General features: G+C 39.5%; 2 protein-coding genes across 2 annotated transcripts; both read right to left on the bottom strand.

Annotated features, from left to right (window-relative positions):
- Positions 1–5,319: 5,319 nt before the first annotated feature.
- On the bottom strand, positions 5,320–12,016 carry psat1 (phosphoserine aminotransferase 1). The gene is made up of 9 exons (XM_023393528.2): positions 11,837–12,016; positions 10,859–10,919; positions 10,402–10,471; positions 9,069–9,274; positions 7,840–8,012; positions 7,118–7,287; positions 6,758–6,886; positions 5,932–6,069; positions 5,320–5,720 (listed from the first exon to the last, which is right to left on the bottom strand). The coding sequence occupies exons 1-9, from the start codon at positions 11,891–11,893 to the stop codon at positions 5,618–5,620; spliced, it is 1,107 nt and encodes a 368-aa protein (XP_023249296.1). The 5' UTR covers positions 11,894–12,016; the 3' UTR covers positions 5,320–5,617.
- A 2,221-nt stretch (positions 12,017–14,237) lies between these two features.
- On the bottom strand, positions 14,238–17,525 carry kiss1rb (KISS1 receptor b). The gene is made up of 6 exons (XM_023393566.1): positions 17,306–17,525; positions 16,888–17,012; positions 16,036–16,171; positions 15,660–15,898; positions 15,398–15,550; positions 14,238–14,474 (listed from the first exon to the last, which is right to left on the bottom strand). The coding sequence occupies exons 1-6, from the start codon at positions 17,523–17,525 to the stop codon at positions 14,238–14,240; spliced, it is 1,110 nt and encodes a 369-aa protein (XP_023249334.1).
- Positions 17,526–18,177: the final 652 nt, after the last annotated feature.

Raw genomic sequence — 18,177 nt, 5'->3', positions numbered from 1 at the left:
ATGTTGTAGAGACAGAGATATTGAGAGGAAATATCTAACACCTCTGGCATCATTTATGGTACCTCACTTGCCTCAGGCAACAGTGGATCTTATTGTTATTCAGCCTTAACTGGAGGTCCCCACCTCCCTATAGAATCTACATGGTTACCATTAGCTTGACGTACTTGCAAATTCATTGTTTACACTCTGTTGTTGCCCCAGTTCTCACCTGAGCACATCTTTAGCCACACTAGCGGCACAGCTCTATGGATGAAAATGTGGGTCGTCAGTCCACCACTTTGGTCTTAATTAAAATATCAAAATTATTGGATTGGCATTGGTTATCTCCAGACTTCCCATTAGCATGTTAATACACTAAGCTAGGATGGCACAATTGTAAACAATATACTGTACCTGCATGTTAGGATGCTGATGTTTTAGCATTTCGCCAAAGTCGCTAATGTGGCTAAGTTCAGCTTCAGAGGGTAACTAGCATGGCTACAGACTTTTCATCTTCTTTCAATATCCAAAGTTGCACCTTGATCCAAACACAGAATCACTCATTTTCAAGTTTTCATCTTGGACATTGTGACAGCAGGCGTCCTCATCTAGTGGCTGTGAATTGTGTCAGACAATGTAACAGAAACTAGGAGTAGAGCCAAAAACAAACAAAAAATAAGCTAAAATAGCACAGCCATCTGCAGAGATGCAGCTGCTGAATTTGCAGACAGCCTTGAAGTCTTGGTACACTGATGAAGATGAGCCACAAAATCAAGCTTTAGTAAAGATGGAAGTATATCAGATATGTGCTTATGCCCCTGTGGCTCTAATAAAAAGTTGTAAAGAATTTTTGAGAATTGATGACTGGACTGAAATGAGCATGATGCCAAAGCTCCTGCAGCTGAGGGGAGCATGAACTAAGACAAGCTGTTACTAAAAGACTTGAGCCTCTGAAAGCTGCAGCTATAAATGTAAAGAAAATGATGAGGCAGTGTCTTATAGTTCTGACATAAAACTCATCTAGCTTAAAAGCAATACCTCACGCCAGCAGAACATTTTTACCTTTCAGCACACAAACCTTCGCAGCAGTTCCAACATCTCCCGCTCTGGGGATCCACAGTCAACACCAGCATTCAGAGTTTCTCCCCTGCTCTTGGTATTGATATTTGCTAACAGCCAAAATTACTTTTTGGAAAGAATCATCAGGGATGTTATATAAAATAATAACTCCTGGATCAACTTTACCTTGTGTTTCATTACATTTCAAAATGAAAGTAAGAAAATACCTGGTTGCTTTTTTTCTGTGGTCAATCGCTAGTCACTGAAACGGACTGAAATAGAGTCAGTTTCAGAGGTTACACTTCATGATCACCTACCATCTAGCAGATTTCAAAAGGTATATTATACAAGGTAAAAAAAAGAACTTCATGGAAAATATCTTGCTTTTACAGAAGTGAGCTGCAACATAATACAGATACTGACATGCAGAGAGGCTACCAGGTTAACAGTTCAATTCACACTTATTCCACCCATACAACCATTCATGCACTGATAGAGCTGCAAAGCATGAAAGATAAAAGCACTGACAAAACGATGCATCTCATGCTCTATTAACATCATGCCCACTACACACTAATTGCCTTTTCACACAAGTCTACATCAGGATGACAGTCATCTGGAGAGGAGTTAATCACATTAAATGCCCAGCTCCTGGATATCATGTGCCTCCGACAATAACTGTAAACAACATCCTTTTCTGTGTCTTACAGATATGTTTTCAGTGCTTTCAAAAAGGAATATGTATTAAGCATTTACAAAAAGTAAAATGAGGTGTTTCATTTTCTTCTCTTTCTTTTTTTTGTCAAAACACTGAAGTGGAGAAGTGTATTTTCAGAGAGCATGCTGATTTTATTCTTCAGTTGAGGACCCTTTGCCTGTGGTGGTGAGTTGACCTTATCAGAGGAAACCACACAAATGATTGCGTGTGCATGTGTGTGTGCATGTGAGCATGAGAACAAGAATACAATACAATGAATTTTCCTCTCAATCAAGGTTGTGATTATTGTTTTTGTGTATTAATCACCATATTATTTATAATTGGACACTATTGCTTTGTTATTGTATATAATTTACCGTATGTGACCAATCTATTGATGGATATGCTTTCAGTAAAATATCATGCCAATAAAGCCCCAAAAAATAGGGTGGGCAGCACTAGACATCTTTTAAAAGGAGTCAGATGCCCATTTGATCATCTCTGTGTTTTACAAACATACATTTCTTGAGGGACACTTCCACCTAGAGGTCATCTGCAGGAAAGACATCTAGTTTCATTTTAGTTCAAGCTTGTTAGTAGCTGGGACTAAATGCTGTGGAAGCTTATGAGTCCATATCCTCTTTTAAATCTCTTCTTCAAGGTTATTTTGATTTAACTTTTTTTACTTTCTTTCTTTCTTGTAGATTTTACCTCAATTGTGTCCTCTTCTCTCATCTTTGTTTTAGCTTTTTAACTCTCATCCACAGTTGTGTAGTTGTTACTTATGGTTTCCCTATTTGACTTTGTTTCATATTGGATTTTCTGTTTGTTTATTTTTGTTTTCTGCCTTGACTGAAACCCTATGAAACCTAGGTTTTAAAAATATCTCTATGAATAAAAATGATCATGTTAATTTATTTATTGAAATCATAATTTTTCAGCTACATACCTGCTCTATCCAGTTACAGACACCTACTTGCATGCATTTTGAATATACACACCTATACGAACACTGTCGTTACTGGCATCTGCTACTCTGAAGTGTCTTTTTTAGACCTTTTTAATTTATTACGTCACTCTACAACCCCATCATCCTGTTATTTTCAGTATCAAGCTTGAAAAAAAGTGAAAAAAAACCAGTGGAAACAGGGGACAAAACTCCTCCTTGAACAATGTACAAGCCTTCAGAAAGGCAATTCAAATCTGAAGAAACAGACTTTTTGAAAGACAGAATTGAATTTTAGTTTGACACCTGGCTGGCACCTGTGAACTTTATGTCTTTTACAACCATTGAAGCTTGGAGATGGAAAGCATGTGATGTCTTTCAGTATTTAACATTTTCAAATCAACCTAGTTGTAGTTATTCTATTAAAAAAAAAATTTTGATTGATGAATCAAACAGCGAAGAACTGGAAAGGTGCTGTTGGCAGGTTTGGGGTTGGTCGTGACACTCTCATGCTAAGTAGGAAAGAGTCACAAAAACAAAGCAAACACACTCAACACAGCTCACACAAAACATACAGCTGAACCAAACACACCTCTTCCCTCTGTTGCTTCCTCTTCAGGGAGGTCAAAGATCAGTCAGACGAAGTTAGCATGACTGCAGTGTCATGCTGAAGAACAGCCTCAGCGGGTCAAATGCAGCAGGGAACTGGCCTCTGGACCTCCAGATGGAGGACAGTCTCTCTCACCATGACGCCGTCCTGCCTCCGTGATGATACGTGCAGACCTGTTTTTTGCTGTCAGTACGATCATCACTGCCACTAGATGTCGTACTACAACACCAGCATCTCGGACCAAAACAAATGCCACAACTCCGACCTCTGTTCAGACCTCGTCCCCTCCCTTCATGTTCTCAGTCAGCAAGGTGTTGAATGAAATGAATTATTTAAGTTTAGAGCTACAAAACTACATTCTCAGCAGTTACCTCTACCATTGATTTCCAATGTAAAATTGTACTAATTGTGATCCTAAAACAAATTCAAACAAAGTAGACTACTTAACAACATTTCATTTTGTAGGTCTCTTCCCTCCTTATGATTTTCTCATAATTTTTTCAGAAATTTCCACAAAAAAAAAAACAAACAAAAAAACGTAATTTGGTACTCATTATTAGAGGAATATGCAATGAAAGACCTGCTCTATCTAAACCCAAGTAAATCTTCATTTATAGATCAGTTAACCAATTACTGGTAACTTGAATTACATGCTTTGCTGTAGACAAACAAACATTTATGTTCAGCTAACCTGCTGTGCGCTGACTAAAAGACTCACTAGGTTACATAAGAAACTAATTCTGATTAATTAACTAATTTAAAGCTGTCTCTGTTTTAGTCCCTGTAAATACTGCAAAATTACAGTGTCGTTTTCTAGAAAAAAAACCTCTTGAAAACCGAAAGTTTTAGTAAACAATCGCCTTCACCATGCTGCACTAGACCACCAGGATCTCAGAGCCAAAACAAATGCTTCTTCAGCCACATCTCCGGCCTCCTTTCCTGTTCTCAGCAAGGTGTTACTAAGCACAGTGAAAGCGGCCACTAAACACACAACAAGAAGCACAACTGAATAAAGTCACACTGTGTACACGAGAGCCAACACAAAAAAAACAATCCAGCCACAACCTTTAGCCCACTAGCATTGCCGTGATATACTCCCAGGCAATGCTGACAGTTAGCCAGCTAGCGATAGCAACACATTCATAATATGTATAACAGCAAGTCAGCTACTAATGAAGACAGACATGTAACATTACCTATCAAGTAACTTACACATTGAGGGGAAGAAAATCCAGTTTCAAGCTGGGGCTCTTTAGCTGTCGATCCATCTCAATAAAGCTCCACTGACGGACCGGGAAAGAAATTCAGCCTGGCCTTATCTGCAGGGACCGTGTTAGCAGGAATGACACTGATTGAGCCGGTAAAAACGTGTTGTTTTGAAGGTCCACCAGGACTGGGATTAGAGCCGGTAGTCCCCATGGCCAGTCCGCCTGTGTTTACCGGCCTACTTATACGAAAATGTGGTTTCATCAGTGGAGGGGGTTATGGATGTTGGTTCCCACCTGAACTTTCACCTCAACAAGCTGCACTGTGCCATCTCACCTGTGGGCGGTCCCTGTGTGTTTATAGATGTGGGCGGGGCCAACCGTTTAACAGGACTGGCATGCACTAACAGGCACACTTACATGCACTAACATGCACTAACATGCACGCCCTACCATAGCGGCTGCCAGAACAAAGAACAGAGAAATTTAGATTACAACACAGGTGAAGGGGGGTGTGACTTACTTCTCTGCTCAGGATGACTACACTATATCTTTACATAGACAATACTTGTTTGCTGCTGTAGTTTCTTGTTTACAGAACCTTTATATTCACAGGCAAAAGACTAACTGTGCTTCTTAAGTAGTTGTACGTCATATTGACTCAAGTAATGGAGTTGTTTACTTTGTCCACCTCTGTTTATCACTGCTGTCTCTTCTTATGAGTGAAGAGTTTTCACTTTTACATTATTTGATCGTTTTAAAATTACAAACTGTGGTCAGCTGGAAAAAAAACACTCAAGACAAAGAAATGACACTTTAAGAATTTCTGAGTTAGATTTACTGGAATGTAAATACATTTTTAACAAGTAACAAGAATTACCTACAGTATGTATATCAAAGCACTGTTAGTCAATAAATCCATTTAAACATAATTCTATGAAACACAAGTAATTAACACATTACTGGGAGCAGCAGTGGTTAAAGCTTATTAGGAACTATGAATGAGTGTTATAAAACAGGTGTCAAAAGGCACACCTTCCAGATCCAACATGGATCTCAACTAGAGGTAAACGTTTTTAAACTGCACCGAAGTAATGACATGCCACTGTGTGAGGCCTGTTTTATTGGTGCTCTTTGAGGAATTCTTTCATATAGGCAGCCAGGGCTTCAGTGTCCTCCAGTGTTACAGCGTTGTACAGAGATGCACGCATTCCCCCAACTGACCTGCAGAGGGAGACAAATTGTCTTTATTTGAGATCTTCAAATGCAGAGGCAGCTTTGTAACAGGGCCGTTACAAGAAAAAAAATCCATTATGCATCTAGATGCTGGTGTTTCTGTCTAACTTTACATTACCTTACATGTGAAAAACTTCAGTACCCAGTATTCTCTCTATTAACCCATTAATGGAACAACAGGGAGGAGGCACAAACTAACCTGTGTCCTTTCAGTGATATCATTCCACGTTTAGATGCTCCGTCCAGAAACTCCTTTTCCAAGGCGTCATCTCCCTCTTTCTTCCCCACGCGAAATGTTACATTCATGCGGCTTCGACAACCCTGATCCACAGGACACCTGGACAGGTGGACACAGCAGTAAGAAGTTCCAATTTTAATTTTTCACTGCAGTATTTGAAATCACTTTCTTCGCTACAGACAGTAACAGTGTGCAGTTGTAAGGGGTGTGTAGATAGCACCATAATTTCTTGTGTGTGTATTGCTGTAGTTACAGAAGATGAGTTGAAGCATACTTAAATGAAGTGAATGTGTGATTTGCACTGGCTCTTTTTGTGATGTTCATCTTGATTTTAGCTGAACAGTGACCATTTGTTTTTAAATATGCTGACCTGTAGCCCTCTATCAAAGCCTGACATTTAGTCAAGATTAAGAGTAGAAACTCATGATTGAAGTATAAATAGTAATTCATCATCAGTCTGAGGTTTATGATACAAGATCTTAAAATCTGTGATCTAATGTCCAATGTCGTTTTTCTTGTTAGATCTTGGAGCTCAGTTTTATGCTTTTTAATTCTTCATTAGACCTTTTGTGAACCAGCTGGAGAGTTAGACCATCATCCAGCCGGGAAAGCACTACAGTATTTCATGATTTTTCAGGTAGATTACAGTTTAAAGCTCGTCATTATAAATAAAGAGTGCACCTGGACTGCCACTGATGGTTCACAGTGTCAAACATTCGTAGAAAGTTTTGACCTGCACTAAATTTCCTATTTTAAACATCCACCACAAAAGTGTTTTGATACTCACGAATAGAAACCATTAGAAGCATTGATGATGTCATAAATCATGGAGGATTTCTGCTTGTTGAGCGTTTCCATGGCAGCGCTGCCACCGTTGTTCTTAATCCACTCCAGCACCAGACCCATGATGTAGATACTGGACCGACAGAATGAAAGAGTCACACAAAAAACTAGTGTTTGATATTGATATTTCGAGAAATAGGCTTATTCACTTTGTTGCTGAGAGTTAGCCTTTAACATACACTATAAGGTTATAGCCAGCAGCTAGTTAGCATAGCTTAGCAATAAAGACAGGGGGAGAGTTAAGAGTTAAATCTCACTGTTACAGCAAAAATAAAATCAAAGGTGGACAGAGGTGAGTCTGTACCTGAAACATGGCGGTGTGTTGTAGAGGGAGTTATTCTCTGCCTGCACCTTGTAGTCCAGGACAATGGGACACTCTTTCAGAGCGTGGCCTAACAAGTCCTCTCGCACAATGACCACAGTTACCCCGGCACAGCCCACGTTCTTCTGAGCTCCGGCGAAAATCAGCCCAAACTACACAATGGAAGAGGACACATTATACTTTAAATACGGTGTGGTTGTAACCACGCTATCAACTCGTGGAGCGAAAACTGTTGCGCTGTGAATTTAGCTTGAGGGAATCACAAGACGACCAAAATCAACAGGAATTACGGCAGCTATTTCAGGACATCTCTGACTCAGACTTGGCTAAATTGCCTTCAGTCTAAGCTGTATGCACTTTGTCAGGCTCAGCTTAACATAGGCTCAACTGTTGCTTAGCTAAATGATCATAGGAACAGCTATTTGATATTAATATGCTGAAGTTTAGCATCTTAGCTTGCTAAGAACACTACTATCATGTCTTCATTTGTCTTATTCTTTTATTTTTATATGATTTTTCTCTTATTTTGTCTTTCTATAACTAACCTTGCTTTTTCTTATATAACTTGAACTAACTTAAAATAAGTGTGCATCTTGTTTTGACTTTTACATGGGAGCTGTTGTTGCCATATCAAATGCCCCTTATGATTAAGAGATTATAAAGTAAAAAAATCGAAAAAAAAATTTCAGTATCATTGTCCTCACCTTCGACACATCCACAGGTCGGGACAGGAAGTTGGAGGACATGTCACTGACGAGGACCACCCCGTTTGTTTCAGGTGTGAAGTTGTATTCCACGCCGTGGACTGTCTCGTTGCAGCAGTAGTACACGTAGGAGGCTGAGGGGTTCAGGGTCCAGCTGCTGGAGTCAGGGATTTCTGGAGACAGCATCAACAGGACACACTAAAACAACTAGACTGAACAGTCTAAATATGAACATGCTCACAATGGCAATGTTTAAATGCTACACAACAGGTATAATAGTTACCATGTTCACCATATGAGTTTAGCGTCTTAGCATGCTTTTGCTAATGAGCAATTAACATTAAATACAGCTGAGACTGGATTCCTCCTCTGGCCAACATATATACGTGTACCAAATTTCAATTTCACACAAATGTCAACCTGCTGGTGGTGCTAGGACAAGGCAAAACATCCTGTGGAAACCAAGAATTAGACATTCATGTTAATCCAACCAACACTTGTTGACATATTTCAATCTGGACCAAAGTGGTGGACTAACACTGTGATCATCAGAGCCACGCTGCTAAAAACTGCATCATGGTCTTGCATTACTTGACTGTAATATCCATGTCACCCTGAATGCTTTTGCAAATACACCTAACACACCCGGCCTCAATCCAGTTTATTTGGTTATTTTTAAATCTAGTCCTTTAAACCACACTAGTGTAACAAGAAAATTCACTCCGTCCAAATATTTTTGTCCATTTGGTGAAGTAATCTCTTTAGTATAAACCACTGTCTCCAAACATTAGGATGAACAAGAAAGCCCATTGAAAATCCCAGTCGGACACAACCATGTGGAAAAGGCTGCTCGCATACCAGAGTCTTTGGTAGTCGGCTCTTTTTGTTCGTTACGTAACAGCCTGGACACACAGCCAGAGTTTGCAGAGGTGCTGTCCTAATGCAGCATGAATGACAATGGCCAACTCATATGAGCTGAAACTGCTTTTTGATGTGGTGATAGCTATTATGTTGCACTTAAAAACAAAAAAGAGAAATAAATAAAATAGAAATTCCTTGTGTCATCCAAGAAATGCCTTGAGTTACAAAAACCTAACTTAATCTGCTAATACATGTGACTACAAAAATGATGGTGGTGGCAGTTATTGATGATTTTCTTTCTAATCTTTATTAGAACAGGCCAAAAAGACCATTATTAGTCTACCACCCCACCATGCACACAGACTTACTTGTGTAACTATCCAGCTTCGGGTGGACAATGTTGACTTTGCCATATTTCTCTGCTTCTTTTGCCGCTTTTGACGACCACGTGCCAGTCACCAGGTAATCGGCGCACTTGTCCTCTTTGAGGCCAATCAGGTTGAGAGGAACGGCGCTGAACTGTCCAGAGCCGCCACCTTGCAGAAACATCACCTTATAGTTGTCTGGGATATTTCTGTGAAGACAAAGGTCACTGTGTTAAACACCACACACAGACAGAAGTAAAGATTAATGGATTCATGCTGATGCAGATGGCAAAATATCAATAGCAGACACAATATCAATACCTGATCCACATGGTTGAGCATTCTGGTGAAAAGTAAATATTAGCATAAAAGCCAAGATTAATAACATTTAGTAAAAAGTAGATTAAAATAGAAGGGACGGTGTCTATTTCTTTAAGAATAACATAGAAAAAAAAAACAAACACCCGAATATCTGGTTCAACCAGTTTGTGTGCCATCAACATTCTCTTGCATAAAACCAGAGGGGATTTATAAAACTCAGTCCGCCTATTTTGACCAGAGATGAATGTTTATTTACAGCTGACTTTTTAGAATTAAAGAAATGATTTTAATAATGGAATATCAGATGAATATAATATAATATAATAATAGTACATACATTTTGTTTGTTGATTTCTTTGTGATTATTCGTCACATTTCGCATAAGTAAATGTGTTTTGGTTATTCAACTTTTGAATTGCAAACCTTAAGGTCGATGTGATATTTTATTACTATGCTATGTTGTTTACTTGTCAGTCAGTCAGATGGATGGATTGGGAATTTCTTGAATGTTGAATGTCGTCCTGTCTGTCCTGCACTATGGCATTAAGTTCTCTCAGCACTTTTATGACTTGATAGAGGAGTATCTTTTCCACCTAACTACATGAGCTTGTGTTTGATCAAGACAGCATTAAATCCAAATCCTTAAGAATAAAAAGTACCAGAATTCATAAAATATGTCAAACACACTGTTTGTAAGATCAGAATCTTCTTTGACAGACTGTAGAAAGTGCATCACAAAGTTCAACTCTTACTAATGAATCGTAACCACATGGAGAAACACGCCTAGTTAGCTAACAAACCCTAAATCTATTTGGCATTAAGCCTTCAAAAATATGACATGTATGTACAAGAGAGGCAAAGGAGAAACTAATAAGATGTATTAGTGTATTACCAATATAATGATACTGTATTACCAACATATTGTGGATATAGTAAGCTGAAGTTGTAAGAGAATATGAGTGAAATTTTCAAAGTGTTATGGGGCCGTAGGAAAACATGAGGAGAGACCACTTACAACAACTCTCGCAGGAGACTCTCTGTTTTGTTGAGGATTTTGTTGAAGTCTGATGATCGGTGACTCATTTCTGGTTTGAACAAAATCAAGAACATTTGAGTTTCATCTCACAGTCATTTGGCATTTATTGATTATATTTTGGTCATTTAACACTGGCACTCATCTATAGCACAGACTCCATAGAGTCAGGAAGCAGGGGTCAGCTAGGGCAGATAATACATTATACTGCATTATACTGACAGGTGTTTCTATTATAATCAATACAGTTCAACAGCATCAGAAACTACTGAACATTATAACCTTAATGAAGGGAGGTTTTATTACAGGACTGTTGTATTAGACAGCATTAGTTTTAGCTGGGTGTACCTAATAAAATGGCAAATGAATGTGTGTATTTATCATGAAAAATACAATAGTTTTGTTTCATAATTATTCAAATTCAACTTATTCTACTCACCAAGAACACTAATGCCAACGCCACTGTAGTTGAGGAGCTCCTTCTGTGCTTGTAGCAGCACCTGCAACAGGTCACATTATAACACATATCAGTCACATAGTCACATGTTAAATCAGTCAAGTCCAAAACTGAGAGGCAAACTACAGGAGCTGATGTGTTCAGTCTTTGTCAGTATCCAAGATGTGGTGTCATTAAAATGTTTGCATTAAACTGTATTGCCATTTGTAACAATCATTTTTCATTATTGATTAATCTGCAGCTTATTTTCATAATTAATCATTTGGTCTGTAAAAATTAGAAAATAATAAGAAAGAAAAAAAAAAATCACAATTTCTCACAATCCCAACTTTTTAAAAGCTAATGTGAAGTCCTCATATCAAATTGCTTTTATCTGGGTGCCTGTTTTACAACATTTGTCTGTTCAATTGTGGTTAGATTCCATGTTTGCACTTGCAAGTTGCAGAATAAAGTTGAATCTAATCTAGTTTGGTGAGTAAGAGCTCTGATTTATTCCTCTCTGTTTTCCTGCCATCTAGAGGCTGACTCTGCTGCTGCCAGTGAGGCACAAAGGAGCAGGTTTCCACATGAATGACGGAGGCTGATGCAACTCAACGCTTGATTTTCAGTCTGTTTGAGCTGCCGACAAACGCCAAGCGTCAGCGGCAGTGAGACCTTCTCAAATGCCAGTGTCTGTCTTCAAGAAAGAGACAATCTGACCAATAGATGAACAGTTAACACAAGCATGCTTAGTTTTTAACATTATATAATATTTCCTCATCCACATTATAGATAGAAAGACTCGAAATGAGAGCCTGAAGCGTGCATCTGCAAAAAAAACAGCCTTGCATCACAGTGAATCAAAACCTCTACGTTTACGGGACATTTTTCTTTGCACTGTTTTACACTTAGCTCGTCTTTTACAGCTTCTTTCTCAATATCATTAACGTCACACGAACAAAAACAAGGACCTGAACTTACGGACTGGGGGAGTTTTGCAGGTCCAGCGCCAAAGTTGATGGTTTGTTTCTGCTCCATGATGTAAACGGTTTCCTGTGTTCAGCCGGTGGATGTTGCCTCTGGTTGATTCAGCGGATTGAATGATTTTCCCGTCTGCCTCAACTCAACTTCGGCTGTACTCCTCCTGTACTGGTCGGCGCGGATGCCAATTACTTCGCCTTGTGAAATGTTGCGTTCAGGCGCTGCTCGTAAACGCGTAAACTCGACTAACAAGATGAGGTAGATTGTGAGTAATGTGCGCATTATGTACTGCAGCGGTTAGTTGATTAATCGATTAGTCGTTCAAAAAAAAAATCAATTTTGATTTGAGTCATTTTTCACGCAGAAATGCCATAAAATTTGCTGTTATACATTGTGTTATACATTTTGTATATTAGCAGATATTGTGATTTTTGGGGGGTTGATTTTTATCACGTCAGCAAACTCTGGACTACAATTTTGCAAAAAAAAAGGGAGGACAGTGGATTTTGTCCCCCATCAATTACACTGAAGGTGCACCATGAAGGGATCTCTTAACATCCGGTAGAAACAGAAGAAATGATTACAGCAAGAAAACCCCTTGCATTAGGCAGCCGCTTCCTGTGCACTTTGTGGACAAACCAATATTTTCCTCATCACCTGAAGGCAGCACAAGTTCCCAAAAGCTCAGCCAGGCATTCCATTGGCTGGTCTGTTTGATACATGGCTGTCATTGGTGAATATCGATTTATATGTGTGATCGGCTCCATTGACACGCGATCAACATGTGAGTGAGGCAGGAAATCAGACAGATGGAAAACTTCAGTACAAAGCAGGGTTCATTTCAACAATTAATATCATAGTGAACAATGTAGTATCATGACAGACTGTTCAATGAACTGCAACCCATCAGTTGCTGTATTAAAATAACTTTACAGCCAATTAAATCACCTGAACAAAAGGGATGAAACCCTGCAGCAAATAGCTATTATATGACTGAGTTTGTTTCTTTATAGTTCCCCATTGTAAAAAAAAATGAGTTAACACATTTGGCTGCTCTGTCACAATTTCACATGTTTTCAATCACCAATAAATCAATGGGCCCTGCAGCAATTTGGACATTTCAAAACAAGTGCAGGTCAGCATATAGTCTTAACGTCTGATACAGGCTGTGTGTTTAGGTATGGAGGAGAGAAAGGAGTAAGAATGGGGGCTCTCAGAGGACTCCATGTTGTGCCTATCCGTGCCTGTGCATCTAACAAACACAAATTATTTCAGAGGGAAATTAAATCCAGGAAAAACTGTATTGAACCTGCAGCCACCACTGAACTCAACAAAACAACACAGAAAAGGAGAAATACACACCCAACATTATTTATTTTATGATTGATTTTTATGAAAAAAAAATGATTCCATATATATTGTAATGTGTAAATACAACACTGCCTCCTATTATGCACATTAACATTATGTGTATAGGCTGGCTGACATCTACACAAGTACAGATCACCTGTGCGTAGACTAACAGACAAAGAAGCATGTTTGTGGCTTTCAAAGAACATGGACTGTATCCTACTCTTGTGCATGTTTTTTCCACATGCACAGTGCACACAGGATGCTGTAGCTGAATTTAGTTGAATCTAACCAGAATTGTGTTACTTGAGGAGCTGGTATCTGTAACCATGCTCCACCAGTGGTAAAATAGCATTCAACTTGCTGCTACTCAGAAAACAAAATAGAAACAAATAAAAGAAACAGGAGATAACAGCGAATTTCTGACACACCAACAAAACAGACCAAGCAGATTTTTTTTGGTTCAGACGTGTTTAACCCAGAATCTTATTGTAACACTTCTAAATAATTATATTAAATTGAATATTTAATAATTGGGGATAAATGAAGTATCTTTCTATCTATCTATCTATCTAAACAAGGATGCATTCAGGAACAGTTTCTATTGTTGTGCTGTACACTTTTCTTCACCTCCTTAAGAAACTGTGAAGAAGATAAAACCAGAGCTCAGACATTTTGCCATCCAGTAAACTGACAGTGATCAGTCATCGGTCCAGCTAAGCTGGAAAAATGTGACAAAGATAATTGTGTTTCAGCAGCTCGTGAAGGTCACGAGAGGAGTCTGACTGATTTGCTCTTTTTAAGAGATCACATGGCAGGGATTGCTTGCTTGTGTGTGTGTATGTGTGTGTGTGTGTGTGTGTGTGTGTGTGTGTGTGTGTATGTTTGTGTGTGTGTGTGTGTGTGTGTTTGTGTGTGTGTGTGTGTGTGTGTGTGTGTGTGTGTGTGTGTGTGTGTGTATGTGTATACTTATACCAGGGTGGGCAGACTGTTCTCATCTCCAGAGAAAACTATAAATAAACAATGAGTGTCCAAATGCCCAATGTGGCCTTTAGGACCCAGATGAAAGAAAGTGCATCTCTGCTTCTCCTTTGGGTGTCTGCCGATCCATTTCCCCCCCTTCCTCTGCGTCCATGTTTCCCACCCTGACTCTGCCCCCGGTACGCCAAAGAAACATGGCGGGGAAGGCGTGCTTGAAGGCCTTTCTGAAGTTGTTGCCCATGAAGGCGTAAACCAGGGGGTTGATAGAGGAGTTGGAGTAAGACATGCAGTGACCCCAGATCTTCAGCTGTGGATGCAAAATAGAGACAGATATTTTTTTTCCCATTCTATGTTCCCATTTAAAATTTTTCTTGAAATTTTATCCTTGATGTTACTTAACACAGAAACACAAGACTCTCACAGGTAATGTCACGTTCCTATTGGTTTATGTTAATGTCACCATTTCAACTTTGTAAATGAGAAATCATGATTTGTCTGTCTTTTTGTCTCAAAATACTACAATACCCAATAGCTTTAGCCACTGTTGCTATGGAGGAGATCTGGTCAGAGGTGTGAATTAAAGCACCAGTTAAGGAAAAACTCTTTATTACTGAATTTGTGAACAAAACACGGCGCCATAGTTGCTGAATTAATCAAAATTTTCATCCAAATTTAAAACTGGATTGCATTCAGCTGCAGATTTGATTGGAAGTTTCTCGCCTAAATCACCTTGGGAATTAACTTCTACCTCATGCTCGTACCTTTTAGACTAGGCATAGACTTTTTATAGATGAACCAGATATTTTCCAATCTTTGTTTTTTTGCACTGATTAGTGAAGGAGACTGAGAGTTTTATAACGATCCAGCTATGAGTCATGTGACATTGTCTGGGACTTCCAGAAACAGAGGTGCCTGAAATAGCTTCTCCCACTTTGCAGCTCTATCGTTTCCTTATTGCCACCTCATTTATCAAATTTTTTTCTGTTCTCCCCCCAAAACACAAGCATGTTGCTTTCTACTGCAATTTATAGTCCTCATACATATAACTACAAGTTTAGCTGCCAATAACATATATATAATATCTTAACCATGTATGTGGTTTAATTGAATGATCAAATATATTTAAACCCTACATTAAAAAAAAAAAAAGGGCCTAAGCCTAAACTGAGTGTAAATAAAAGCCTTCAGCAGTGAGGCTCATTTAATCAGTCATCATGGAGAGTAGGTCACCTTGTATAGAACGTAACTGCGGAGGCCAAAAGCTTGCAGGAGGATGCAGACCTGGATGGGCCCCCAGCAGATGAGGAACAGGGCCACCATCACCACCACCATCCGGGAGACTCGTGCCCGCACTGCTGCCGCTCGCTCGGCCTGAGCCTGAAGCTGGAGTTAAGGAAGCATTGTGATGTCTTTGTAACCATCAGAAACAAATTCTGTTCTCTGTGGAGTTAACATACGAAAAGTTTCACAAAGCTCCATGTCTTTCTCTTACCTGGTAGCTACTGTCGATGGGATTCACGCTGGCTTGGCCAATGCGCTTGAGCATGAAAGCGTAACAGGCAGTGATGGTGAGCAGGGGCAGCAGGTAGACGGCCAAGAAGCTGTAGATGATGAAGGCTTTCTGGAGGCGGGCCGAGGGGAAAACCTCGCTGCAGTACGTCTGAGGGCCAAACCAGTATCCTGGCTCCAGACGCTGGTACACGGCCACAGGGGTCGACAGCAGCAAGGAGCCTGGAGAGCACAGGGGAGGTCAGTGTGTTTTTTCTGTCTTATTTCCATCTTCAGTTGCAGAAAGAATGGCATGTTTGTTCTGAATATACTGTGTAAATGCGTGCATGGTGTATTTTTTCTTTTTCTTTTTGTGATACCTATCCAGATAGACACAGAGATGGCCAGAGCCATGCGGGGGGTGCGGTGTCGCAGTGACTGCAGAGGATAGACAGTCACGTAGCAGCGGTCCACGCTCATCGCTGACAGAGTGATACATGTTGCCTGAGCAGTCACCTTACGCACATACACACGCACACACGCACACACGCACACACGCACACACACACACACACACACACACACACACACACGGGTAGATGTGATTCTGTTTGACACACATTTTCAAGTTGGTTTTATGTTTTGTGCTTTGTAGAATCAGATGATGTGATGACAGTTAATAACACAACAACAATTTATTATGATAACATCTTAAAGTGGAATATGTTTTTTTGTGCTGATTATTACATTGATTTTATTGGCAAACGTTTCAATGAAAACCTTAGTAGCTTGTATTTCGTCTGGTGTTAAACAAATGCCTTTTAAGGACACAGATACACAAGTCATTCTTATTATACACACACTATACACAACCTTTTAATTTACCTAACATTTTATATTGGATAATTTAGGGACATTAGTACATAATGAGTTTTTACTACATTTGATATGATATCATATGTGGTTATGACATTATATGCAATTATTACATTATCAGTGTCTACAAGCTTTTCAGCTAAAAAAAATTATTGGACCTAGTTGTTTAGGTGGCTGCACATCTAATACTAGTTATTCTGCAATGTACATAATGCTACAAAATACTTTTTTAAAATCACAATTGCAGTACTACGTGCTAACCGTTAAGATTTAAGTAGTTGCTCTGATGATTACAAAGTCATTTTTAATGATATTGGTATACGGTATTTGCTTGTTTATGTGTGTGTGTCTCTCACCTGCTGAAGGTAGTTCACTAATCGGCACATAAACTCTCCAAAGATCCAGCTGGGCAGTGGGTACAGTGTGGCAGTGAAGGGCACGCAGCACACCAGAAACAAGATGTCAGTCGAAGCCAGGTTGACTGGAAGAGAAGAAGAACAGTGATTCCTAAAGAGAGAAATGTAATTCAGGATGTGTCAACGCGAGATGCATTCAAGTGAGCAAAAACACCATACATGTACTATGACCCCATAATACTGGCTTTGACCTTTCAAAATTCAAAAACTAACCTGTGATCTCTCTTTTGGACTTTTTCATTGTGATTTTAAGGGTTTTGACGCAAAAATGTGAATTCACCTTTAATATAAATTACCACCAGTCACCATCACTGTCTTTGTTGCCCTGTTACTGCTAATTGTGCTTTAGAATTGTTACCTATGTAAAGGTTTGTGACTGTCTTCATCTGCTGGTGTTTGGTGACCACATGGATGACCAGTGAGTTCCCAACCAGGCCGACCAACATGATGAGACCAAAGAAAGTGGGAACCAGCCAGGCATCGGCCAACACCGGCGGACCCCGCCCCTCCAGAGCTGTGGACTCATTGCATACAGGCCCACAGTCTGGACCGTGATTGGCTGCTGACTCCAATATCATCTTCACAAGTCAAATCAGGAATATTTCTGTGGTGCAAGTAGAACATTAGTTGAGATTGCAGTGTCTGCTATCTTGTATAGTAAATGTATTTTTAAAAAAAACAATGACCTCACTGAAGTACAAATAAAAGGTTTTTAAAAATAGGAATTACAACACACACTGGTGCATTGAAATATGTGCATGATTTATCGTGTTTCTTAAAGTTATTTATATAACACCTGCTAATTTGGATTTATGACATAAAACAAACATGTAAGCATATCAAATAAGCATTTTGTGTATAATAAACTTCTCCTACCTGTGTTGTGCTCGTTTGCGTCTGCAGCGCTCCCCTCTCTGCTGGTCCGTGATGGGCTGTTGCTCTGTTCTCTGCAGCTCTGAGATGAAAGCACTGTTATAGACCACCATAACTGGGGAGGGGAGGAGGTGTTTGGAGGAGACCAGAGTCATTTTGCGTTGTGAGCATTTATGTGAGCGAAAGGGCGAGAGGCTGACGTAGTAGGAGCTTTTTACAAAATCTCCATCATCACCTGTAATTACCCAGGACTGGCTGCCCTGTAAAATGATTGCAGCCAGATTTGAATAACGTTATTTCATTTCTTCAGCAGGTTCACACACAGAAACTGTAGACAGTGTTAGCTTCAGCTCAAAC

The sequence above is a fragment of the Seriola lalandi genome, unplaced genomic scaffold (assembly GCF_002814215.2).
Source record: "Seriola lalandi dorsalis isolate HSWRI2012SDOR001 ecotype SW California unplaced genomic scaffold, Sedor1 jcf7180002054938, whole genome shotgun sequence".
Lineage (NCBI taxonomy): Eukaryota > Metazoa > Chordata > Actinopteri > Carangiformes > Carangidae > Seriola > Seriola lalandi.
Note: the sequence above shows the minus strand (reverse complement) of the source record. Positions and strands in the feature narration are given on the sequence as shown.

Bases quoted from the DNA above. Each gene is read 5' to 3' on its own strand.
- psat1 (XM_023393528.2), bottom strand. From the start codon at position 11,893: ATGGAGCAGAAACAAACCATCAACTTTGGCGCTGGACCTGCAAAACTC. The intron at 10,472-10,858 runs GTGAGTAGAATA...TGTTCAAACCAG, and splicing joins CGTTGGCATTAGTGTTCTTG to AAATGAGTCACCGATCATCA. The intron at 6,887-7,117 runs GTACAGACTCAC...CTGTCGGTCCAG, and splicing joins AACACACCGCCATGTTTCAG to TATCTACATCATGGGTCTGG.
- kiss1rb (XM_023393566.1), bottom strand. From the start codon at position 17,525: ATGATATTGGAGTCAGCAGCCAATCACGGTCCAGACTGTGGGCCTGTA. The intron at 16,172-16,887 runs GTGAGAGACACA...TATGTGCGTAAG, and splicing joins TAGTGAACTACCTTCAGCAG to GTGACTGCTCAGGCAACATG. The intron at 15,551-15,659 runs GTAAGAGAAAGA...CCTTAACTCCAG, and splicing joins CCATCGACAGTAGCTACCAG to CTTCAGGCTCAGGCCGAGCG.